Genomic DNA, 26,809 nt, shown 5'->3' on the forward strand with positions numbered 1-26,809 from the left:
AGAAATTTAAATTAGTGTTTCATAATACTGTATCTGCAAATACAATGTAAAATGACAAACCCCCAACTAGAAGAACCATGTATATTCTTTATGCTTTTTTAGAATGATTCCTGCTTAGGCATTCTCTATTTATGTACCTGTAAAAAGTGGATGAGGTAACACAAGACCAATTTATTGAGTTCTGGCAGAAGTTCAACTACAGCCACTGCAGCATCAGGGTTCTCATAGTTGCTGACACAATCCTTGTAGAATTGTTGTGGGATGACAGGCTCTTCCAACTCCCGATACCACAGCTTTAGCAAAGAAGCTTCAAGGACAAGAAGCAACAATTATAGCATGGTGTTTTATTTGCCAACTTTATATATCTGTGTTTGTGAACTATGCTTATACTATCTTGGAACTGCTAATGTGGTTATTATATTTAATATAAGCTGCTTGATGTGCTAATACTAAAATAAGTACATAAAATGTATAAATAATATGTGGTGCTTACTGTTCCAAAGTGTATCTCTAGTAATACATTTTCCTCCTCTTCCTAGATAAATAAAATAACTGACTATCCTTTTTTAAAATGAAAAACAGCACCATATATTGAGCTCCACTGATTCAGGCTTTTGATAATCACAGGACACAAATCATGAACAGAAAGGGTTAGGGCAGCAACTGTTCTCTTCAGAATCAATTATTAAAAGTTTTGCAGGAACTGAAAGAAGATATATAAGAGATATATATTTACAACTTAAAAGTATTAACAAGCTGAGATGTCCAACTACATTTTCAATAGTTTTGTTGTTCTCTTATTTCTTCATACCTGGTATATTTGGATCACTAAGGTTGGCAGGAATCTTCCACTGGTCCACTTGTAGTTTTAAAGCATTGACTTCATCAATATCACCAGGAATCCTGAAAGCGTATACAAGCAACAATAAAGCTAAATTTCAGAGGCAGAAAATCATACATATCCAGAAGAAAGTGCAATTAGTATCTCAAATAAGAAACATTATCTGGAGCCTTTCTAAAAGATAGATACATATTTAATAGTAAGTACACAACCAATGACCTTTGTGTCATTGTTTCAGACATATTTCCTTATCTAAACAGAGAAACGCAATGAGTAAAAGCAGCTTAAAATACATCATGAGCGATTTCCATAATTCTGCCTGCGTTCCCATTGATTTTCTTTCACAAATTTGACACAGAGCACTGGAAGTCTTCCTTCCTTCCTTCCTTCCTTCCTTCCTTCCTTCCGTCCCTCCCTCCCTCCTTCCCTCCCAAGCACTTGCATAGAGGCACTTGTTTGGAAGAAGAAGGTTGTAAGATGCTTGCATTTCTTATAAGCATATTTTGTTTTAAAACTCTATATATGAAATATAGGAAGAAAAAATATTGTTATCAAATATAGATGAATGATCTAGTGTTGATGGCTATAATTACTGCATCATTTAAACAGTTATAGTTACATATTCACCTGAATATACCCTCAGTCTGTTCTCCCCCAAGTCGCAATACTTGCTGAGACAACTGTGTTTGTACCCAAGGCAGTTTGTTATCTGGATACAGGTCTTGCTGCCGTAACATGATTTCTTCCAGTGAGCTGCCAAACAATGAAGGTGTAACAATAGCATTCTTGGCATGTATTATCTCCTCAATTGTAGGCTTCCGAAGACCCTGTAAGAACAAGAAAAATTAAAAAAGGAACAACCCCCCCTCCCCTAAATAAACATGCAATGGTTTGGATGGATGTTGTATTTCAGCTTCCATATGGATGAAATGCTCAGGCAGAAAATTATTTTCCTAACCTTTGAAATATACTATCAGAAGAATGAAAGATGGGGATTTATATAAATAAATAAAAAAGATACAAAATTGTATACTCAATAGACCCATGATTTTTCTTTTTAGGAATATATCAATTAACAACTTTTGAAGGAGTATACTTATTAACTGATCACTTTTAAGCATATGTATAGGAAGGCCAGGAAGGTGGGGGCGGTGTGGATCTTCGGGGGAAGTTGATTCCAGAGGGCCGAAGCCCCCATACAGATGGCCCTCCCCTGCGGTTCCGCCAGCTGTTTGGCCAACGAGACCCAGAGGAGGCTAACTGTGTAGGATCTGATCAGTCCCTGGGAAGTGTGAAGTAGAAGAGGGTCCTGTAAGTAATCTGGTTCTAAGCCATGTAGGGATTTATAGGTAATAACCAACACCTTAAATTGCGTTCGGAGACCAATTGGAAGCCAGTGCAATTCACAGAGTGTTGGACTTATATGGCTGTACAGTACCTACACCCACAACAGCTCACATGGCTGCATTCTGGATTCACTGAAATCTTCGAACATTCTTTAAGGGTAGCCCCGTGTAGAGCGCATTGCAGTAATCAAGCCTCTGATATGGTTCAGAGGCTAATTATTGAATTGGGTCTGCTTGTGTAATAATATCTGGGGAGAGGGTTTGCTCTCATTACCAAAGTAATATCATCTTCGGGTATTTTAGGCTTAGTTCTTTTAGTTATACACTGCTCTGCAACAGAACTGCTTAACCCTGGATAGTTTAACCATTTGTATTTTATTGCATTTTTGGACAATGTAGAGTCAAATAAGTTCATACTATCCACAAATTGTAGGGAATTAGAATGATTATTACTGTACTGATCCTTTTTTTTTTTTGGATGGAGTGTTAATTTTATTCTATGGAAACTTTAAACTGGTCAATGTCTCTGGAAATAAAGTGGCAAACAAATACGATTGGTGTATTTTCATACAGATCTTCTGTCTTCCTTAGTTTCATAGATATGCACAACGGCCTTTTTTTGTTATCTTTAATTCTTACTATTTATCATCTATTATTCCTATATTCCAAGTCAGTCTTTCACTCACCATGATCATCATCAGATGGGACCATACAAACTGACCTTTACTGTGCAACATTAGCTAATGTTTTAGAATTTTCTGATGGTTATATGTATACATGTGCTTAAAATGATCAAAGTTCGTGTCAGGAGTGGGTTCCACTTACCACCCCCGCCAGTTTGCATCACATTGGGGAAATGACCCTCTGTGCATTTGCAGAAGCCTTGTGCATGCACAGAGGGGTTTTTGGCAGCCCTGGCGATGGACCAGTTTGGGGGTGTGGCCAGCCAGCCATCACTGCCGGTTCAGTGAATGGGGCAAATTACCACCACCGGTTCGAATGAATCAGTCCGAACCAGCAGCAACTCACCACTGGTTCATGTGTTACATCATGACTGAGATTGTTCATTCCCTTCCCTTTTCTCCTCTCAAAAGCTGAAAGGTGATTAGATGTTTTTGTTAATTCTGTTTTGTTCAACTAGTGCTTTTTTGCTCTTTTGAACTTGACAAATTAGCTGCTCTGTAAATTAGCACATTAACTCAAAGAGCTCTTTTGTTTATCTTTACTGTATGTCCCAAAATACAATATCATATTGAGTTCAATTAATCTATGAAAACACTGAGACGTTCTGAAAAGAAGAGTTATCATAGATTTTGTCAGTGGCAGTTTGAATGTATTTATATGAAATCCCAGTATGATGGCTGCGTCTACAGAATTAATTGAAACATACTGATTCTGATTCAAAACACTGTTCTGCCTGGGTCATTACTTTCAATGCTAATTGTTAGTAGTTACACGGGAATACAAAATCTTATATAAAGTTAATTCTGACTACTAAAGTATCATAGCATGACTATTCAACATACGTAAAAAACAAACACCAAAGCTGATTTTATTTACGGTAATAGTCCTTCTCAGTTTTACTTTTCTTTCCTTCTGTATTTTTCTTCCATAAAGAAGATCCAGAAAGTTTCAGATTTTGTTTTCTAACACAATAGGAATGTACATCCGTAATTTTTGAGTTTATTTATTCTCATTACTGATAAAAGCAATCTCAATAATTGCAGTTGTAAAAAAGAAAAAAGTATTCTTTTAAATTAAATTATGATGCTTCTAATTACTCACTTTTTTGCCTCCAGTGATTGCTACTTTTTGCAGCTTTCGGTAACAATACCTGGCATAAGTACTGATTGGTAGACCTAGCACATAAAAATGAACAGATTAGAGTGGCCATGGAAAACTGCTTTAAAAAGCGTGAATATCTGTACATCTTCTCCAACCTTAAACATCATTAAATATTAAGAATTCTACATACACTCATAGAAACATTGTTGTTGAAATTAATCTGGACAGCTTTCTCCAATAAAATAGTTGTGTAGTTGTTTTTTCCTAAAGTATTTCCCCCTGTGCTCAATTCTTTTTTCTTTAATTTTTTTAAAAAATTATTAAATGTTTTTGTTAACAAAGATTTTTACATCTACTTATTTGACAGTTATCCCATATTCATTTACATCCATTTTGCATTCATTTGTCCCTCTTTTCAATTTCGGAGCCTCCGAAGCCACAGGTAGCACCCTCGTTCTTAGCATGCTGGGCAGTGTAGCTGGACATGGGCTGGAAAGATAAGATGTTCCCTGCCTGCAACACAGACTGCCCGCATGATGGCCAGCGCAGCCACCGAGCTCACCCTGTTCATCTTTGGTGTCTTATTGGCGGTGTGCCATAGAAACATAGAAGTCTGATGGCAGAAAAAGACCTCATGGTCCATCTAGTCTGCCCTTATACTATTTTCTGTATTTTATCTTAGGATGGATATATGTTTATCCCAGGCATGTTTAAATTCAGTTACTGTGGATTTATCTACCACGTCTGCTGGAAGTTTGTTCCAAGGATCTACTACTCTTTCAGTAAAATAATATTTTCTCATGTTGCTTTTGATCTTTCCCCCAACTAACTTCAGATTGTGTCCCCTTGTTCTTGTGTTCACTTTCCTATTAAAAACAGTTCCCTCCTGGACCTTATTTAACCCTTTAACATATTTAAATGTTTCAATCATGTCCCCCCTTTTCCTTCTGTCCTCCAGACTATACAGATTGAGTTCATTAAGTCTTTCCTGATATGTTTTATGCTTAAGACCTTCCACCATTCTTGCAGCCCTTCTTTGGACCCGTTCAATTTTGTCAATATCTTTTTGTAGGTGAGGTCTCCAGAACTGAACACAGTATTCCAAATGTGGTCTCACTAGCACTCTATATAGCGGGATCATAATCTCCCTCTTCCTGATTGTTATACCTCTTGCTATGCAGCCAAGCATCCTACTTGCTTTCCCTACCGCCTGACCGCACGTTCACCCATTTTGAGACTGTCTGAAATCACTACCCCTAAATCCTTTTCTTCTGAAGTTTTTGCTAACACAGAACTGCCAATACAATACTATAGAGATTACATGCCGTAGAGAACACTACATCAGCCTTGAGAGATACGTTTATTGCATTGCAAGATATAAGGTGAGAGAAGGAGAAAGTGGGCAGCAAGCGCTTTTGGAGACTTTTGCGGGGGGAGGCTGTGGTTGGGAGTGGGCTGCAGGAAGAAACAACATGGGATCGGGGCTCTCCTTGCCTCCCTAACTCCTTTCTAGTTCGCATGGTATCTGAAATTTTCAACAGCCTAAATCAAGTGGCAGAATAACTTTGAACAACCGTTTATTTTATTTTTATTTATTTATTAGATTTCTATGCCACCCTTTTTGACACGACACAGGGCGGCGTACAACATTAAATATAACAATATACAAGAACCATCCATTATGAATGTATTTAACGAAGGTTGGAAAACATAAAAGAAGAGCATTTTACTTGAAGAAAGCCTGCAGGGGACAAGCGTCTTAGTTATCAAGGAATTATCATTTGAATCACTACAGATTACTACTTTCCCACAGTTTAACAATTCTGGACAAGCAGCACAAGAAGAAAGTCTCCGACCAAACCACAAGTCTTTTCCGCTGTCCTCGCCGGTTTCCAGCCAGGGAAGACAAACAATTACTCTCCTTCAAAAGATATGAAGAATCATCATCTGAAGAAGAGGCCACTGCAGTCCCGCAGGCGGGTTCACTCTGGTCACTGCTCTGCCTGTCACCAAAAGGCAACACCAACAACATTGGGTGCCTATTGGCTCCCACGAGAAGCTCCAGCAGCACCTGCTGCGGAGGAGCAGCTCAGAGAGGGGAGTTGCGAATTTGCTGATTGCACGCGAGGGAGTTCTTATATGTGGAGGACTACTGCTTCTGGCCGCTGAGCCAATTAGGGCCTTGCGCTCCGCCGCATGCTGTAAACAATGGATAGGCACTGCAAAGTGACTCTAGTGGTGCCTGCAAGTCTTTAAACTTGTAGCGAAGGGGATAGCTGCTTCTGGCCGACTCTGCAGCTGCTATGAAGGCTGGAATATTGCGTGGTTCGCTGTGGGAGCTGGGCAATGGACTGGGTGCCACAAATCAACTCTAGCAGCACCCACAACAACTTAAATGATTTAAGGGGCACTGGGGGGAGGGTTATCACCATAGCCAGGTGCTTGACTGCTATCCGGTGAGTGTGCAGGTCCTCCTCTCTCTGAAATCCCGATCCGATGATTTAGCTGTGGGCTGTGAATCCCCAGCTCTAATGTGAACTGGTAGGGAAAGCCCTGGTAATGGCTGTTGGTATAAGAAGGGTTGAGCCTGATTTTAAAATTAATTTATAAAATTGGAAGGCAGACAATCAATACGCAGAATAGTAGGTAATCAGGAGAGGGAGAGAAGGCTAAGACAGATTGAAACTGAAACAGAAGAAAAAAGTAAGTAAAATCAACATATGTCTGTAATCCAGGAAGGGGTTCACTATGTCTATCCTCTTGAAGGATTGAGTCAGATCTGGGGCCTTGAGGTGGATACAAGCAAGTATTTAAATTGACTGACTCGATCCTCAAGATGATTGGACGGGGAACTCCCATTGTGAAGGCTGGTTCCATCTCAGGACGGAGAATGTGGTTAGTTTGCATCCGTTAGTGTGTCGTTGAAGATTTCTAGCATTAAAGTATGTAATCATCCTAAATATTTTGGAATATTATTAATTGCACAATGAAAAACAAATAGCCCTAATTTTTTTAGATGCACAGAAGGCATCTGATAACGTCTCGTGGAAATTTATGGTGAAGCAATTAGAATTTATGGACTTCGGTAAAAATTTATAAATGCAATCTAAAGTATGTAACGGTTCTTGTATTTTCTTATTAAATTCTGCCAGTATTCCATCTGGGCTTGGGGATTTGTTATTCTTTTGTTTTTCCCTTGCCTCTACCAGTTCTGTCACTGTTATTCTCCCATTGAGGGATTCTCTTTTTTATTCCATAATTTCAGTTAAAAATTATGTTAAATTTTTGAAAAACATTTTCCTTCCCCAAAAGTAAGGAGCGTCTTATACTCTGAAAAATGCAGTAGGTAGAATATGGCGGGTGGGGGTGTTGGAGAGAGATTCTCAATGGAAAAATATATTAATAGGTAAGGAGGTGACAAGAGCAAAAACAGGCACTGATGATGTTGCCTAGTTAGGGTAATGAAATATCTGCAAGAAAACAAGCAAGCTCAGAGAGGATCGAGCAGCCGTCATTTCAACCCTAAACTACAAATATTCTTTACTGATAGCAGAAGCTAACTACACTTAATTATTAGGATTTTTAAAAATAGGCATTAGCTATTTGACTGAATTGAAGTTCCAAGATTACAAAGAAATGGAAAAAGAAGACCATCTGCACCGAAAAGAAGTATGACCAAATTAGCATTTTTGCTGGACTTTTTTGGGCTTGGAGCCATTGATTATAACTGATCCCATCTGGATGGAAAGATTCCAACTGCTTTATGAAAATAAGGTTGCAACCCAATTTGTGTTTATTTGGTTACAAGTTCTGTTGAAATAAATGAAACTGTAGATTGATGCAGTATTTGTAGTTAATCTTAGAGTTTACAGCTGTAATGTTAATACATTAAACTACTATATAAAATATTCCACAGAATGAATAGCAAAATAAATTCTATAGATTTTACTAGTAGTTAGTTCATTTTGCATGTTACTATTTCTGTATTGCTGATTCTTGCATATGCTGATTCTTGCATAAGCATATGCTATATAAAACTTATTTATATTAAAGTACAAACAACCACAATAATGGGTGCCAAATATCTCTGGTATTCAAACATATATATGTGTTGATTTTTGTTTTCTTATATGTTTTACCTTCATCTTCTGTGCTTTGTTTTCTCTTCTTTCTGGATTTTGAGTTCTTTTTGTTTTTCAGATCCAGAAGTTCCTTAATGCGTTGGGTAACTGAAAATACAAAATATTTTTAATTGAGTGATGGCAAGAGATTTAAATATTCACTGTCCTCCTCCATGTGCACAAGATTAGACTTCATTGAACAAATCCAAAGTGCAACTCTCTGTGAAAAATATTTGCCATGTGTATCCGTTGTTTTTCTTTACACTTATCACAATCAATAACATGAGTCTAAGGCCCAAACCTTAATGTTTCAAAATTGTTTGAACAAAGTATACAATCTAAAAGAGGCTTGGATTTAAAATATTCTTTCTCAAATTATTATTTTGACAATGAGTATTTAAATGTTTTTTCTCAAACTTTTCAAACCAGCAGTAGTGGGTTTCTGCCGGCATGGCTAATTGCACGTAGTTCTACAGATCTGGTGCCCGAACGCGGGTTCGAGCACAATTTTGCTTCCTTCACCTGTACAGGTAGCAAAATCTCGCATGGGGACACATGTGTATATGTGTTTTGGTGAGATTTTTTGCTTCTGCATATGCATCCTAGCAAAATCCTCACTGAAACACGCACACACGTGCATCCCCATGCGAGATTTTGCTACCTGCACAGGTGTAGGAAACAAAATTGCGCTTGAACCCGCGTTTGCGCACCAGAGCTGCAGAGCTGCACTCAACTAGCCATCCCAACAGGAACTCACTACTGCAAACCAGTATAAACTATGCTCTGCCTGGGCTTTATGCTATTAGAATCCTGGGATATAAAAAGGATTCTTAACTAGTTCTTTGCTTTCAGTAAACCTCAAAATAGCAAATAATGAATAATCATCCCATTTTTTCCCAGTATTCAGCCTAACCCTTCAAACACATAGCAATTAATTATATGTGCTTAGATGTGAAAACAATTTTGTCTGAGCACCAAAGCTAAACAAGATTAGACCTCTTTAAGTCTTGGGTAAGAGATTATCAAGCAATTCTAGACTGTAGACTAGATTGTGCAGTTGAAAAACTTCCTGGAAGAATGCAAGGGCAATTAACTTCCATACTGTTATCAAGAAAACACTCCTGTAGTCACTGGTAATTAATTTGACTCAGGTGTAGAGTTATATATGTCATAATTTAATATTAATATTTAATTAGTTTCAATAGTTAAATTATGTTGATTTATTTTGTTTTAATTGTGTAAGTTGCCTAGAGTCACATGCAACTATATTAATTCAATAAACAAACAAACAAAGCTTTGTAATAATTTCTGGGAAGTTATTAAAAAATATTCTTCTTTTATAGAAATATAAAGTTTTTTGTTTTAATGAAACTGAATCTCTATCATTAAATCTAAAGATGATAAACCCACAAGGAATTTTCTTTTTTTTCTTTCTTTTTTTCATTTTGCCTAGGCCAAAGAAGCTAGGTTCTCAGGCAACACATACTGCGTTTTATAGGAAAGAATGAAAACTTTGGTCCTGAGCACCTTTAGTAATATGCACTGCATTGTATTATGGTAACTTACCCCTATTATAATTCACTTTATTTCATCTACAGGTGTTTAAAGTAGTGTAATTTACTTTATTAAATAAACCACGTACTATTTTCATCTGTGATTTGGCTGAGATGACGATAGATGTAACCTTCCAGGTAAGATTGGAATTTGGGTGATGGGGAGAAAAAGGCCAAACTAATTGCCATAAGTTCCCAGCCCCGTGCCAGACTTTGGTAGCACATATTGTCTGTGGTTTGTCTGATTAGTTGAATGTACAGCTCATCCCGTAAACCTTGAATACTCCAGCATTTGGTGATGGTTAGCAAAGCCACATTATTGCGGTCCATTCTGGCTTGCCGGTCACCCATATAGACTTGTATCAGTTTAAATATTTCACAGGCTTCTTTTTTGATGGTGTAGTTACTGGTGACAAGCATTGGCTTTTTGATGGAGCCACCATTCCAAGATAACATATTGGCAATGGAGAGCCTCCGACGAAAGATGCCCTGAGTATGCATATTAAGATTTTTGGAAGCCCAGTCACTCATGCTGCTTTGCGAGATGGGATTTCGTATGGTGTGGAAGGGAAACTGATATCCGATGTTGGTTCCAGACTGAACGTTATTCTCTTCTTGAGAATGAGACCCTATTGTTCCGCACTGTAAAAACAACAGACAAAAAATCATGGAAAAGCTACTTGAGTTAATAATTTTCTTTCAACAAAAATGCTAATTTTATTCATTTTGGTCATTTTCTTCACCTGGTTCCTCTAGTATTTGATTCTAGAAGACTGGATTATGTAGTCTAACTTTAGACTATTCTATTTTATTCATTCTAAGAAGGTAACTCAATGCCTGTATTATTGTTGTAAGTAGCTTTATTGTGTGTGTGGTTTCTGCTGTAACATTGAACACCTGCTAATAAGCAGTCGTAAATCAAAGACAATCTATATCTGACAGCACTAGTGTAAGAACAATCCCATTTATGCAACCAATACCAATTGTGACTATTGGGGATTATTTTATTTAATAATAATTAATGTATTTTGCCTAACAAAATATAAGAAAATTGTCATTTTTGCAAACAATATACCATTATTGATTTATGCGTAGCAAAATTATTGATCTATGCATAACAAAATCAATAATATTCTATGCAGGGCAATAATTTAGCATAATATGTTTACAATTTTTCTTATCCTCCTTCCCTCCTCCCCTATCTAAAAATATCTATTTTTGCCTGGTACCATCTATGTTTTCAAGTGAAATCTTGACTTATTTGTGGTATATTATATCTTACCTGGGAGCAGTGGTGGAATTCAATTTTTTTTTACTACTTGGTGGATGTGGTGTGGCTTGGTGGGCATGGCAGGGGAAGTATACTGCAAAATCTCCATTCCCTTTCCACTTCTGGGAGAAAGATATTGCAAAATCTCCATACTAACCCCACTCTGGGTCAGCTAGAGGTGATATTCCGAACTACAGTGGTACCTCAAGATACGAACCCCTCGTCTTACGAACAACTCGTGATACGAACCCAGGGTTCAGAAAAATTTTGCCTCTTCTTACGAACTTTTTTCGAGTTACGAACCGGCGTTCGGAGACTGCTGGGAAGCCGCGCGGCTGTTTTAAAAGGTGACAGCCGGGCGGCGGGGCTTCCCAGAAGCCTCCCGAACGCCGGTTCGTAAGAAGAGGCAAAATTTTGCTGAACCCCGGGTTTGGTTCGGGAGGTTGCTGGGAAGCCCCCCAGGCCGGCTGCGACCTTTTAAAACACCCGCGCCGCTTCCCAGCTGTCTCCCGAAGCCGAACGTGGAAGTTCGGCTTTAGCGTTCGGATTCAGGAGACAGCTGGGAAGCGGCCCGGCTGTTTTAAAAGTTCGCAGCCGGCCTGAGGGGCTTGCCAGCATCCCCCGAACCCCAAACCCGGGTTCGGGGGGGTGCTGGGAAGCCCCCCAGGCCGGCTGTCACCTTTTAAAACAGCCGCGCGGCTTCCCAGCAGTCGCTGAAAGCCGTTTTTTTTGCGGGGGGTTTTTTGGTTGCACGGATTAATTGACTTTACATTGTTTCCTATGGGAAACAATGTTTTGTCTTACGAACCTTTCGTCTTACGAACCTCCTCCTTGCACCAATTAAGTTCGTATCATGAGGTATTACTGTACTCAAAATTTCTGCTAGCAGTTCTCCAGAACCTATCAGAACCTGCTGAATAGTATCCCTGCCTGGGAGTATTATTATTAAATAAAACTTAACAATTTTAGTAAAACTTCACATTAATAGTGAACTATTAAACAAAAGAAGCAATCATTCAACTATAGCATTAAACCTATATTACTTTTATTATGTTCTAGTGGTATAGATTAATTTTTCACTCCCAGCATAGTATAAACCATGTAAACATGTTTCAATTAAATTTAAAGTTATAATTGTAAGGTATATCTGATGATTTCACAATCTCCAGGGCTAGAAAATGTATGTATGTATTTATTTATTAGATTTGTATGCCACCCCTCTCCGTAGACTAGGGGCAGCTCACAACAGCAATAAAACAATTCATGACAAATCTAACAATAAATAAACAAATCCCGACAATAAATAAATAAATACTCTAACATGATTATGATTAAAATGATTTGGTATTTATAAATACCTGTGTTGATAATTGTGCTGTGTCAGATGATGACGGATTCATCAGACTGGACACATTGTTTTCCAAAGAATCTATTTTTTCATAAGTTCTTTTCTGTCTCACCACATCTTGCTGTATTGCTGGATCATTTGAGAGGCCTTTACCTTCCATTGTAGGCCTATATAATGACCTGTTACTAGATGTAAGATCATCTCTTGAGTTCCTGCTATTACACTTTTTAAAGTAGTCTGATTGAAACTTAACATTGTCTAGCATTTCTGCATCTAAACTACCTTTGCTCCCCCTGCAGACTGCTGATCTATTCACCACTGCACGCATCTCTGCAATAAGCTTGTCATTCAGCACAGTAAGTTCACTATTGCTGCCTACAGAACAAGGTCTTCCCAAGCCTGGAACGTGTCGTCTTCCTTTTCTCTTTCTTAAACTTGGAGAAGGACCTGTCGAATAGCCAGAGTCTTGCTGACTTATCACTGTAGGATATTCTTGAGTCTGGAGACTGCTCTGCTGGCGATTATGCACTTCCATATTTTTAAGAACATTAGCTTCTACGACTTTCCACGACTGCTTGAAGCTCTCCCTTGCGCTAAGCTGACCCAACTGGGATTTTTCAATGCCATCAACTATCGCAGTGGTAGGATGAGGTGTTTTGGATGACTGGTCAATGTTGACCATGTGCTTAATGTATTCTTTCCCCACAGGGCTGTATTCTGTTGCAGAAGGATTTCTCAAATGCTTTTTTCCACCCTGGGATTGCTGTATACCTGGAGGCTGTAATAATTTAATTGGTTGGATCTTCTTATTTAAGCTGTTGCTTGGAGACAGCTGTGGAGTTGTCCCATTCATATTTGCAATCCTAATGTCCATATCTGTAGGAGGCTCATCATAAATTGGGGAGTCGATTGATGGCTCATCATATATTGGAGGCGGAGAAGCATATTTGGGAGATGCAGGCAGTTTTTGTACCTGATTTCCCGAGGGAGGCTGAGGGGTATGCCCATTAGTTAGTACCAGACAAAATCCTCCGTTCTCTGTCTTTTTAATTTTCATTGAACGCTTCATCTCTACTGGAGCTGTAGATTTTGGAGTTAATGAGTTTGGGACTATAGACTGAGACTGGGCATATACAACTGCTTTGGGATTCATTGATTCCTGGCTGCTGATTTCTGAATTGTTTTGCATCTGAAAGGAATTGCTGGAGGAGGAATTTACTTGTCTTAGGCTATTAACTTTGACCAGCATGGCTGCTTTAGTCCCTGGCAAAGGCTGCCAACCAGGAAGGGTATCTCTGTAGGGAAAAAAATACAATGTTAAAAAAGAAAACAAACTAACAAAAGCACGTGCATGCACACACACACACACACACACACACACACACACACACACACACACACTTGATTTGTCAGCCTACAAAATGCCCCAAAGTTTGAAACTATTTGTATCTTGGGAGAAAGGCAGGGAATTTCACTAATTACATTGCAAAAATATATTCTATTTTGTCGCAGCTATCACAGAAATATGAGAAATTTGAGAAATAAGAGTTGTTCAGAATTTTTTATATTAGCCAGATTTTTCTGTGTGCATGTTTCTTTTCTGGGTAAATGAAATTACAGTCCTGGGTGAATTTATCCAATCTTTAGTGAAAGAGGTTTTAAATACAAGCGCAAGCAGTTTTAAAAATTATAATGGGATAAACAGCAAAAGGGTGATTAGAAGTTTAATTTTAGAAAGTTACAAGCAGACTACCTGTCCAAATGGATTTGAAGTAAGATATTGGAATTCATTGTAAGAATATTTTCCATGGGAAAATACTTTTGTTTTAAATTCTCTTTAAAAAATGTTACAATAAGACTGAAAGATTGAAAGTAGGAGTCCAAAAAACCCTAAAGATTACAATTTAAATTTTTTTTTAATATGTGGTAAAGTACATATAAAGGATATTTTTGAACAATGGACTCAGAAGTTACTTTTAACAGTGCCTGCCTCTTTAGACTGTGTTTTAAAAACTATTATGGAAGAGGAACCATTTTTACTGGAGTAAGTCTGAAACTGATCTGAAAATAGATTTTAAAATGACAGACTGCAATAATGACATGGTAAAAGATGCTATACTGTACATACAAAAGAAACCAGCTAATGTCTTAATAATAAAGAGATATACAAATATCAAACAAAAAAGTGACCTGGATTTAAAAGACTTGTTAAAGCTTTGAAAAATTTTGTGAGAAGGAACAAAGAAAAAATGAAAAGGAATCAAAATGTAGGACATTATTTGAAGAAATTAAAGATCAAGATTTTAAAAATAAAAGGAAAGAATATAGGTAGTCCTTGACTTATTACATTAGTTGAGCCCAAAATTGTTGCTAAGTGCGACATTTGTTAAGTGAGTTTTGCCCCATTTTATGACTTTTCTTACTACAGTTGTTGAGTGAATAAATGCAGATAAGTTAGTAACAAGGTTATTAACTAAATTGGGCTTCCCCGTTGACTTTACTTGTCAGAAGGTCACAAAAGATAATCACATGACCCCAAGATACTGCAATTGTCATAAATATGATTCAGTTGCCAAGTGTATGAATTTTGATCATATGCCCATCAATGTACTCTCTAATTTTTTTTCGGTGTGGGCGGAAAAGCATAGTCTCTGAGCGACAGTCCCTTTGGGACTGGGCGGCATAGAAGAATGAATGAATGAATGAATGAATGAATGAATAAATAAATAAATAAATAAATAAGGAAAAAATCCCTTCTTTTTATTAAAAGAAATTAATAATTAAAAAAACCCAAAATCCATTACTATTAAAACTAAATCAACCAGTAAAACCAAAAACATAACTATTAATAAAAACAGGTGAGGGCTGGGTTTTTTTCCCTGTTATTATTTAAGTGCTTTTACCATATGCTTTAAATCAAGAGTCACTTCTCTCTCTGTTTTTCTCTCTTTCCTGTCATTCTCTGCCTCAATCATTTTCTCATTTCTCTTTTCTCCCCTTTTTTCTATCATTTCGCTCTATCTCTTCCTTCCACTCTTCTCTCTCTCTCTCTCTTCCTTCCTTTCATCTCTCTTGCTTTCTCTCTCTCTTTCTCTCTCCCCCCTCTTTCTCTCTCTTTTTCTCACTTTCCCTCTCGTTTTCTTTCTCTCTCACTCACTCTTTCTCTCTTGTTTTCTTTCTCACTCTTTCTCTCTCTTGTTCTCTCTCTCTTGCTATCTCTTTCTCTCCCCCCCTTTCTCTCTCTCTCTCTTTCTCACTTTCTATCTTGCTGTCTGTTGCTCTCACTCTCGTTCTCTCTCCGTTCTTCTCAGCGGAGGCCGGCGAAAGTGATATTCAATGTCGGGGGGGCGCGGGCGTTTGCGCGCGCTCCAAATCCCCCTGCTAGCCCCCCGGAACATTCAAAATAAGAAAAGCCTTCGCCGGCGAAGGCTTTTCTTATTTTGAATATTCCGAGCGGGCTAGCAGGAGGATAGGGAGCGCACGCAACCGCTCGCACGCAACCGCTCGCGCGCCCCCGACATTGAATATCACCTTCGCCAGCCTCCGCTGAGAGAATGCCTGCTCCGCCTCTCCTGCAATCCCCTTGCCGAGAGCCCGGGACGAAAGTGCTCTCGGCAAAGGTGAGACGGGCAGGGTGTGTGTTCCGGGCGCGGGAGGAGCCGCGCCGAAAGGCAGGAGGCGGCGGAGGAGCAGAGGGGGCGGGCGGGGGGCAGCGCCGAAAGGCAGAGGGGCCAGAGGAACTGTGGGGAGGCAGGGGCGGCCACGGCTCCCTTCCCTTCTGCTGCCGGCGCCGCCCCGCCCCGCCCCACGGGCTGGCATGGGGATGGGGAGCGCGCGGCCATGAAAAAGGCTGCACGGGGGTGCATTTTGGGGTGCGCGGGCGCAGCTTTCGGGGAACGGTGATGCCCATGGAGATGCTGTAATGGTCATAAGTGTCATAAATTATTTTTTTCAGTGGCGTTGTAACTTCAAATGGCCACTAAATGAACTATTCTAAGTCATGGAGTACTGTATAAAGTTGGTTTCTTTGATCAAGGTTCTAAAATTACTAAAATTATTTATACTTGTGATGAAGAGAGAAGTCTTTTTATATTTCTTTTCCTTTTCTTTAGTACTGTATATTCTTATTTTTATTTCTTTTGTATTTTTATTTCTATTTGTTTTTTCTGTACTATTTTTTCTTTTACTTTGTGGTTAGTTTGCATTAGTTTTTATCTTTTAACTGTAATTTTAACAATCATTTCTTTTTATTGATCCCGACTGTATTTGTTATATTCCATTCCCTTTTTATTAATATATGCTGCAGGTCATTGACCAAATAAGTATTATAAAACTATTACAACTTTAATCCACTTTAAGATAAATCTTAAGCTATAAAAAGTATATTTGAGGAAAGGAAAAAAATAGAAATAAGATTTATTTATTTATTTATTTATTTATTTATTTATTTATTTATTTATTTAGATTTGTATGCCGCCCCTCTCCGCAGACTCGGAGATGGGAAGCTAACAACTACAAACATACACAAAATTCAAATAAAATCCATCCAGTTGGAATAATGGAATTGTCTATTGTATGTACTTAACCCCCCACCCCAAAGTACTGGTAGTATCTTCAGTCCTATTAGAATATGAAGGATAACTCCAAGCTGCCTTCTTTCTAGAGAATGACTGTTGCTTTGTCCAATCAAACAAAATGCTCTGTCTCTGATTCACCAATCTAATCATCATTTTGGAAAACTTATCGAGTGTCTGAGCAATTCTATGGTTAAATGATAAGCACGTCTAGTTTTAGAAGGAATTGTAAGGGAGAGGCGTTAGAGAAAAAAATAAATAAATAAATTCCCTCTATTTGAGCTTTTCAGCTTGAGATGATTTACCAGATACTTTAGATGGCACTGTTGTGCTACATTACATATTGGGCATGTGTTGCAAATATCTTCTTGAATTTTGGACAAAACTCCACTGTCTAAGTTCTGTGCTTAGAAAATTAAAATATAAAAGGTAGGGAGAAAACATTTTGAGGTAAAAAAAGGATTCTGTAGCAGTTCTACAAACTGTCATCTGATTCTCCAAATGTTTGCAATTTTTGGCTTGCAGTTATACTAATCTCTACAATCCATTTAATGCTGTCTATTCTTTAACTGACTTCCGATAGATGTTCTTAAAAACACATATAAAAATAAATTATAAATTACAGAAGCAGTGTATTGGTTATCTTATATAGGGGAGCTTCTATATTTGTTTCTCTCTCTCAAAAATCTTGGGATAAAGGTAATTTTCTAGCTTTTACTTGCACAACATTGTCAGCCTATTTTAAGCACTACTTTTGTGCTCCTCTATTAAAGTTACTCTCTACTAGCCTTTTCAACCTATCATGTTGTTGTAATTGGAGAGTTATCCATGCAACAAACTGACAGGTTAGAACAGATGCATCCCAGTGCTAAGAGGAGAAAGCAGAGCTGCCTGCATCTGCAGTTCTGTTAGGTCTTGCCAGCTTTCTGTTAGAAAAATAGTGTCATAGGTGCCAACCCGAGATATACTGCAAAACAGCTTGTGTTGTGCATGATTATTAGACAGGTGCTCCATCAGTTTTGAATAACTGCCTTGTTCATTATCAGATGATAGTTAAAATGTTATGTACAGTTGTTCAAATGGATTATATGAACTTTCCATATTAAGGCTTTCTAATATTTTGTTTGTACTTCTATCTCAGTTGTGCTAATATATATTAATTTGTCAATTACGTATTTGTAATATACACAGATATTATATTGTTTATATATTTAAGATGGGTACTGATAATAAGGAACAATTTGACAGGGACGGTAGGCACATTGGTGTGCTTATGCATGCCCCTTACTGACCTCTTAAGAATCGGGTGAGGTCGATAGTGGACAGTCTAAGGGTAAAGTTTTGGGGGTTTGGTGATGAAACCACAAAGTCAGACACTGAGTTCCAGGCATTAACCTCTCGGTTGCTAAAGTCGTATTTTCTACAGTCAAGTTTGAGGCAGTTCACTTTGAGTTTGTATCTGTTGTGTGCTTGTGTATTGTTGTGGTTGAAGCTGAAGTAGTCGTTGACAGGTAGGATGTTGTAGCAGATAATTTTATGAGCTATGCTTAGGTTGTGCCGAAGGTGATGTAGTTCTAAGCTTTCTAAACCCAAGATTTCAAGTCTGGCAAGGTATTCTGTTGCAAGTAGAGGAGTGGAGGGCTCTTCTAGTAAAGTATCTCTGTCCAATATGCGGTGTGAGTTCCAGACAGATAAGATGTACAGTATTCAAGGATTGGACTGGCAAATGTTTTGTAAGCTCCTGTTAGTAGTGTGATATTACCAGAGAAGAAGCTACATAAGATTAGATTAACTCTTGCAGCCTTACTATATAGTTCTGTTTATTTTCCTTTAAGCAACAGACAGGAAAGTTCCAGGCTCAAAATTATAACTGGGAAATCCAATTAGTAATACTTGCCACATGCTGCAAATATCAGTGCAATGACAATGGATATATTCTATATTTCCCTAGAAATAATGTGGAAGTAGTTTGCCACTGTTTTCTTCTGATCTGTTATTTCAACTTCCCAATCTAGTCTATAGCTTTGGAATTTCCTGATGCCGCCCATCCGAGTACTAATATTAGCTTTGACCATGCTTAGCTTTTTCAGGATGGAGGCCCAAATAAAAAGTAACATTTGAGCATTATGTGATTTTTAACATGAGCTTGATATAAAATCATATATGAACATACAATACATCTAGCCACATGACATAGAGGCAGTCCTTGATTTACAACCATAATTAAGCAATTACAACTATGACGATAAGTTGTGGTGGTCATAAAGCAGATTGCCATGTGACTGCACCCAATTTTACAACCTTTTTTGAGACAGTCATTAAATGAATGTGATGGTCGAATTGAGGTCACTAAGCATTAATGTTCACTATGGGACAGTTTTTGCTAGAAACCAGAAGTAAATGTGGGCTGGTTGCTGAGCACCCAAAATGTGGCCACATGACATGGAGGGGAGGCGACATTGGAACTTTGAAACTACTTTGTAAGTTGCTTTCAGGGGGTCGGATTATTATAGAGTTGGGGATAAATTCTACAATTGGTTAAAACAAAGAAATAGCTAATTAAGTGAAATAAAATGTTAGGTTCAAAAGATCAATAATTGATATGTTTATCTTTTAAATTGAAATTAGATTTTTCTATGTCTTTTCTATTTAGTGAGACAAGATAACTTAAATTCATAATGATTTGAGCAAAGCTAGCTATAGTACAATATTGGAAAAACACAATATAGAGGCATCAATTTTTCCCCTTTCTTAAAAAACTAAGAAAAATTGTTGTGGTGGAAAAATTAACATGAGATGTGTTAAAAATTAAGATGAAAGGATTAGGATATACCAGTAAGGTTATTTTGGTGAAAAAGTAATTATTTCTGCATAGTAGGCCAAATTCCTCTTTTTATTTATTCCAATGTGTCCAAAAGCTGCTACTGGAATCTTGGCATGTTTTTAGATCTTTTTAATATATCTACTGATGTTTAGAATCAGAAAATCCAAAAAAAAAAATTAAAAAGAAAATACTGATATTTCAGGAGGCAATTCTATTATGCTTCTATGATTGGGAACAGAAACATGTAAAGGCTAACTATAAAATACTTTTCTTGAGAAAAGGAAGTATGACTTGTGGCTTTGTTCATATGTATCTACAATCTTATGGCAAGTAGCAACAGTGAGAAGTCTGGGTGATTTCAATAAAAAATACTGTTTTAATCAAGAATTAAGAGTAAGTTATTTGTTGTAAAATTATTTTTGTCAGGTGACAATTTTTTTTAAACCATATACTTATTAATCTTTCCTTTGATATTTCTGAGATGCTAACTGGATTGCAGCTTGAGCCTGATATCATGGGCTGTCATCCAGCTGGCTTTCATGAAATTATAGTCTTCCACTTTGTAGCCTGCTGCCTTATCAACTAAACCTAACTCGCTCTCTACTTACCTATTTGTTTTTTACACCAAGCAACCAAAACTATTTCTTATCTTATGAGTTTCATTTTAAAACAAGGATGTTTCTCCCTCTTCCCTATATAACTGTTTAAAAAAAGAGAAAAACAAAACAGAAATTTGAAAATGATTTACCTTTCAGTTTCTGGTTTCTTCTCGAGATTGATGTTGTCTTTATTCTTCTCCATGTCCTGTAGAAGAGTTATCTGGATAGGAGTATTTTGTCCCTCACTACTTGTACTATTCCTGTGTTGTGATGTCCTGAAATCAGACTGGGAATTACGTTTCATGGCTTGGAGCTGAGCTAGTGGCACAATGTCACAACCCTGAGGCCTGTGCCACACAGTCTGCTGAGTGATGGCATTGTAATAATAGAAACGATTATTGTTTTGATCAAAGAGTTCCCACCACTGGTTTTCATCAGATTGCCGAACTCTGAGATTAGGTGGTGGATCCCAACCACATTCTCCAGTTGTCAAGTTGACATACATTCGCTCCCTAGAACGGGGCTCAATAATTTCTACCCAATCTGAGCTGAAATAAAAAGAAAATACATAGTTAGTTCCAACATAGTTAGTTCCATCAAAACCACAGTGCTTTATCCCAATTACAGAAAAGTTAGCAGATACATACAAGAGGCGGAGGGCCTCATTACAGTGGGACTGTATCATGGACAGGAATTGGCTGACCATCTCAGCCTGCTGAGCCTCCAGGTGCTGGTTTTGCCAACTCTTTCTCATGGTAGTGGCTTAGATCCAACCACTGCTTCCTGTTTGGGCCCTAAGGATCCTGAGTGGGCAGCAAGGTGTGGTTGGGAGGGGAGGGGCGAGGAGAGGCTGGCGAGCTACCCCTCAACTTGAGTGACATCAATTTGGCCATGCTCACCTAGTCACATGACCACCTAACCACACCTACCCACCCAGAAATTAGGCAGATCATATTAGTGGCCCACAGGATTTGGTTTACTTGGAAGATTGATAGTACAAGAAAGAGTGAAGTAATCAATAATTTTGATTCCCCCTTTGTTTTAGTCTTCCCCAAAGGCTAGCAAAAGTAGCTTTGCTTGAATAGCTGATTCCACTCTGCTTGAATTGCCGATTCCAGTCAATGATTTACAACTCCTAATGAAATATCTGATAAAAGTTATGGCCATGGATTGCCCTTACCCAATTCTGGCTGGTGTGTCAGTTGTAGCTGTTCTCAGAAGGCACTGAAAACAATTATTCATCTCTTTGCCATTTTATGATGACTCTACTGTAATTTATTTTACAGAAATCTACTATTCTACCCCATTACAGTATTTTTCTCTTGCAATGCTCCCTTTTTAGAAAATGAATTGGGAACCCTTAGTAAATTTCAAACTCTTTAGGGCCACTCTTTGAACTATTTCTGTTTCTACCTGCCCCAACTTCTTGTTCCAGTAGAAATGGAGTATTCTTTTGGGGAGAGGCACCAAAGGCATCTTGGTCAGAGATTATTTACAACTCTGTATTGTAATTTAGTAAATGCAATTAGATTATATGGTTGAAAAACATCCTGCACACCAATTCAAAGATTGAAGAGAGGCAAAGCACTGCTGAGTATTAGGATGAAACTAGATGTATAAAAATTCAGAATTTAGGAAATCTCCTGTTATATACTTATTTGCAATTCTAAAATATTTGTAGAAAAAAGAATTGCAATTCTAAAACAATTGCAATAAAAAGATTTCAGAACTAACTTTGAAAAGTAAAGCTAGAAACAAGAGTTTAAACAAGGACAGAAAACTTGTTTTCCTCCAGAAATTCTGACCACAAATTCCTTGTCAATCTGGCATTCAGTTTCTCTGAAAAATGTAACCCCAACCTGTAAAGCATTAGGTTGCATGATGTTTGTTTCACTTTTTCTGAATAATTTGTATTAAAATATAAATTGCAAATGAAAATAATGATCAGGAAGATAGGAAAGGGGGGAGTTCAAGATAAAAAGAAAAAGAAACAGTGACTTCTGACTATATTCAGTGCAGAAAAATAGTAATTGCAGTTACAACCTCATTTTTTAAATATTAGATTTCTAGTAACTGCAAGCCATTTCTATAACTACAAAATCATCCAATCCTAAACTAAAGTCAGCGTTTCATTTTTAAAAATTCTATTTCGAGCATAAAGTCTAGAAATGATTTCTAAATGGAAACAAAATTGGGTAAATTCTGCTCTTTGTTTAAACCAGTTTGCTTTGTCATCTCTACCAAATTCACTCGTTTTTCCTTCCATACTTCCATTGTGGGAATTATATAGCTTTCCATCCACACCTACTGAATTTTCAATACTGTCAATATGTATGATAATAGTGACCCGAGTTTTCTTTCAAGCTTTTTGATCAACAACTGAACAGTTTCTAGTTTCAATTTTATATTCATTTATTTTTAAAGATTACTGTTAGTACAGGGTACATGGTTGTTAGGGATTGCCATTGTAAACTGCATATTGTACACTTGTACCAAACCTGTACTTAAAGAGTCAATGTGCACTTAAAGGGTTAACTTGTACTTGAAGAATTAATAGTCAAGGCTGTTTCATCACTTCCTCATTGAAGCTATAAAAGCTCATTATTCTGTTCAGTCACTTCCTTTACTTTCGCCTGAGAGATGGGGGAGTTGTGTTTAAGCTTCGTGCTTATTATCTATAGCTTCGTGCTTATTATCTATATTGTATTTTGCTTTGTGCTAATCTTGTAATTGCTCAGTGCGTATTATTCTGTATTTGCTTCGTGCTTATTCTGGATTGTTTATATTTTGTTTATATGTAAATAATACTTATTTAACTAAGTCTGTGTCTTGGCTTTATCACATATCCACGCTCTGTTAAAATTTTCTGCTCGGTGTTGTCGAAGGCTTCATAGCTAAACCGAGACAAGCCAACAATTACCATCCTTAAAATAGTTATTTTTAAGGTAACTTTTATAAAGATTTTCTTTCAAGTTATAATATCATATAATATCATATATCATATATCATCAAAATAAAATCTTTCTTTTCTGTTGAACAGCAGAAACATTTCTTTTTCTCAAAATCTTTAGATATTTATTTCAAAATCTTTATATACAGCTTTATCATTGTTTTTGTCATTGTGGAACATTCTCAATGGTTTGCAAAGTTTTTGCACCTGGCTACATTTCTACATAACAATCTTTATTTTTATTGCTTTGATTGCTTGAAATATTTTTTTAGCATTCCTACAAAATGCTTCCCATGAAGTCCAGTTGGCTTGGCTCCCTCCTTTGGACAGTTCTGGTTGGATTCATCTTTTTTGTTTTAAAATTTAATAAAGCCAGAGGTGGCTTTCCCACTACAGTGGTACCTCATCTCACGAACGCCTCTTCTAACGAACTTTTCGAGATACGAACCTGGTGTTTAAGATTTTTTTTGCCTCTTCTTCCAAACTATTTTCACCTTACGAACCCAAGCCGCTGCTGCTGGGATGAAGGGGTTTCTTTTTTTTCCCTTTTTTGAAGAAAGAAAAGGGAGGAGCGGCTTGGAGGGGGAGTTTGCAGAGAACAGTGTGCTTGCAGAGGCACTTAAATCTTTTGAAGAAAGAAAAGGGAGGGGCGCCCCCCTTGCCTTTCTTCCTTCCCACTCACCCTTTAGCCTAGCCTTGCTTCTTCCACCTGCCCCCTTTAGCTGCTCCTCCCTGCCCTCTGTTCGCCTCCCTTCTAAAGTTTGGGATTTTCCTGAAGGATTTGCACCCATTATTTGCTTTTACGTTGATTCCTATGGGAAACATTGTTTCGTTTTACGAATTTTTCACCTTACGAACCTCCTCCTGGAACCAATTAAGTTCGTATGATGAGGTACCACTGTATTTGTGTTTGTTGACTCCCTCTTGTGGTCAAAGAACAAATCTTTTAAATAACACGCACTTCTGAAGTTGTATCTTAGCGAATCAGGTTCAATTAAAATCCGAATACTTCACTCCCTCACAAGATCCTCAGAGTCACGACTGATAAATGCCATTATCAAATGAGCATGGCAGAAAAAAGGCAAAATTATGCCGCCAAATTTTAAGTCCTTATCTTTCCCCAAAACAGGGTAAGGACTGGAAAAATTCCAAGCTTTCTTATTTTCAGTCACCATGGCACTTCCTCTCCTTGTTGTCTAGCAGTAACGATGTTTCTAAAAGACTACAACTCTTCAAAAATTAGTATTACATTGTGACTGAAAAGGATATTTTTAAAATCAGTAAAGAAAAATAGTTAAAATAAAGTGTTCAAGAAAGAGAAAGCATCACATTGACTTTTTGCAAAAGACTTCTAAACTATGGTTGCTTTTCCATAGTGAACTGGCTGCTATCACTTGTTGTGGGATTGAAAACTTTTAGCAACCAGTTCTCTGCCCAGTTGCTGGGTGGGTGTGGCTATGGGGGCATGGCCTACTTGGCTTCCTGTGCCATGGTGGGGTTTTTTTCCCCTCTCCAGGCTCCGGAGGTTTTCTTTGAGCCTCCAGGAGGGCGAAAATGACCTCCCCTGGGCCCTGGAGAACCTCTGAAGGTTGGAAATGGGCCTGTTTCTGGACTTCCGGTACTTCCAGTAGGCCTGTTTTTCACCTTCCCAGGGTGTCTGCATGGACCCTTGACTTAACTAGCATCCAAAATGGGCCATGTAGAAACTCCTGGGAAGGGAGGGGTGAGCGGGGTCAGCTAGTCCTTGCAACTATTGGTTCCTTAAAACCCACCTCTGCCGTCAGGCATGGGGGAACTGAGATATTCTTTCCCCCTAGGCCTTTACAATTTATGCATGGTATGTTTGTTTGTATGTATGTTTGGTTTTACAAATAAGGGGTTTTTAACTGTTTCAGTATCGGATTTACATGCTGTTTTGTACTACTGTTGTTAGCTGCCCCGAGTCTACGGAGAGGGGCGGCATACAAATCCAATAAATAATAATAATAATAATAATAATAATAATAATAATAATAATGTAAAATAAGCATCCAATTTGCCTGAACCAGTCCAACCCGGGCTGGGGCGAACCAGATGCTAATTTTACATCTGGTTCGCCGAACTGGTAATTGCAAGGACTGGCTGAGCCTGCCCATCCCTCCCAGGAATCTTCACAAAGCCCATTTTGGATGCCCAGAGAGGAAATTTTTGCCCTCCTAGATGTTCAAGAAAAAGCCTCCGGACCCTGGGGAGGGTGAAAAAAAGGCTATTGGAAATACCAGTAGTAGTTCAGAAACAGGTCCATTTCCAGCTTCCGAGGCCTGCGGGAGGCCATTTTCACCCACCCGGAGGCTCAAGAAAATTCTTGTGAGCCTGGGGAGGGTGAAAACACCCCACTACCCATGGTTCAGGAGGCCAAGTAGGCCACACTCCCATGGCCATGCCCACCCAACAACTGGGCAGAAAACCGGTTGCTAAAATTTTTCAACTCCACCCCTGCTGCCATCTCTGCCTCTCAATGATGTAAAGTGACAGAATTAAAAGAGGAATCAGCCTAAAATTCCTATGGAGACATACAAGAACTAAGACCAACTTAACTTGAATTCTGCGGATCCTGATCCAATTTCAAATAGGTGCTAACCATTAATTGAGAAGAATCCTGTTTACAGGCTGTTTAGCAATAAGTCAATTTAATTAAACTTTCATGTCTCGATCTAGTCTTTCATATCTGACAGCTAATGATTCACCAGCCAACTCTGTTGTTGATTCTGTTCCAGAATCCTCTTGTAAAGCATCATTGTCTGGACGGCCTTGGAGAGTGATTTCTGGAACTCTCTCTGTCCTGAGAGAGTTCTTCAGACTTGGGAGTACCGACCAAACCCCTCAGCTGGAAAAACTTGCCCTCCAAGTTCTTCGCGTGGGTACTGTCCATCAGCCATTTTCTACTGGATGCTAGAGAATACAGCATTTTTCAATAGGATACAAGTTCCCTGCATACTTTCAATCACCAATGTTATTGCAAACAATCTATCCAGATGGCTAAGGGTAGATTATTTCCCAAATGAATACCTTTGACGCCAATAGTTTTAGAACTATTAATAGTTATGAAATATTAAGAAGCATTATTTGAACAAAAAAAGTGTTCCAATCACTACTCTCGGACAGTCTTGGTTAAATAACTTCTGATTTGTGTTCTCCTTTATTGTATACCATGGTAAAGTATTTTGTTTATTTTTTATTTAATCAACTTTTGGAAAATTCTCTTTAAAGGAGGATAGAAATATTTCAACAGAAATAAATACTATCAGGGCAATCCAAGACATGTCAAGTACAATTCAACTAATTAACAAATAATTTGGCATTATGTTCATGTTCCTTTATAGCGTTTAAAAATGATTTTATATTTGCATAGTTTTGTTTCTACTAAACCTTATTGGTGAAGTCATAAACATTCTAGCAAGCTAGAGAAGGAATTAATTTGTCAAGGGGAAGCATAAGCATTTGGGAGAGTACAATGACTCAGAGGGAATCCTTAATGTAGAAGATAATCCAGATAAAGGAGTACAATGATCAAAAGACTATTAATATCCCTGCAATGAGCTTTACTCATCATCCTGCA

At 37.9% G+C, this 26,809-nt stretch overlaps 1 protein-coding gene across 3 annotated transcripts in view; it reads right to left on the reverse strand.

Moving 5' to 3' along the window:
* LOC139163793 (rho GTPase-activating protein 39-like) overlaps positions 1–26,809 on the reverse strand; it is a 77,331-nt gene that overhangs the window by 1,719 nt on the left and 48,803 nt on the right. For all 3 annotated transcript variants that reach the window (XM_070744951.1, XM_070744952.1, XM_070744953.1), the window contains exons 2-9: positions 20,411–20,809; positions 12,275–13,559; positions 9,736–10,288; positions 8,112–8,201; positions 3,973–4,046; positions 1,469–1,668; positions 812–903; positions 138–307 (exon numbers count right to left, since the gene is read on the reverse strand). In XM_070744951.1, the coding sequence (XP_070601052.1) occupies positions 138–307; positions 812–903; positions 1,469–1,668; positions 3,973–4,046; positions 8,112–8,201; positions 9,736–10,288; positions 12,275–13,559; positions 20,411–20,809 (2,863 nt within the window). The remainder of the gene's footprint in view (positions 1–137; positions 308–811; positions 904–1,468; positions 1,669–3,972; positions 4,047–8,111; positions 8,202–9,735; positions 10,289–12,274; positions 13,560–20,410; positions 20,810–26,809) is intronic.

Source organism: Erythrolamprus reginae, chromosome 3 (assembly GCF_031021105.1).
Source record: "Erythrolamprus reginae isolate rEryReg1 chromosome 3, rEryReg1.hap1, whole genome shotgun sequence".
Lineage (NCBI taxonomy): Eukaryota > Metazoa > Chordata > Lepidosauria > Squamata > Dipsadidae > Erythrolamprus > Erythrolamprus reginae.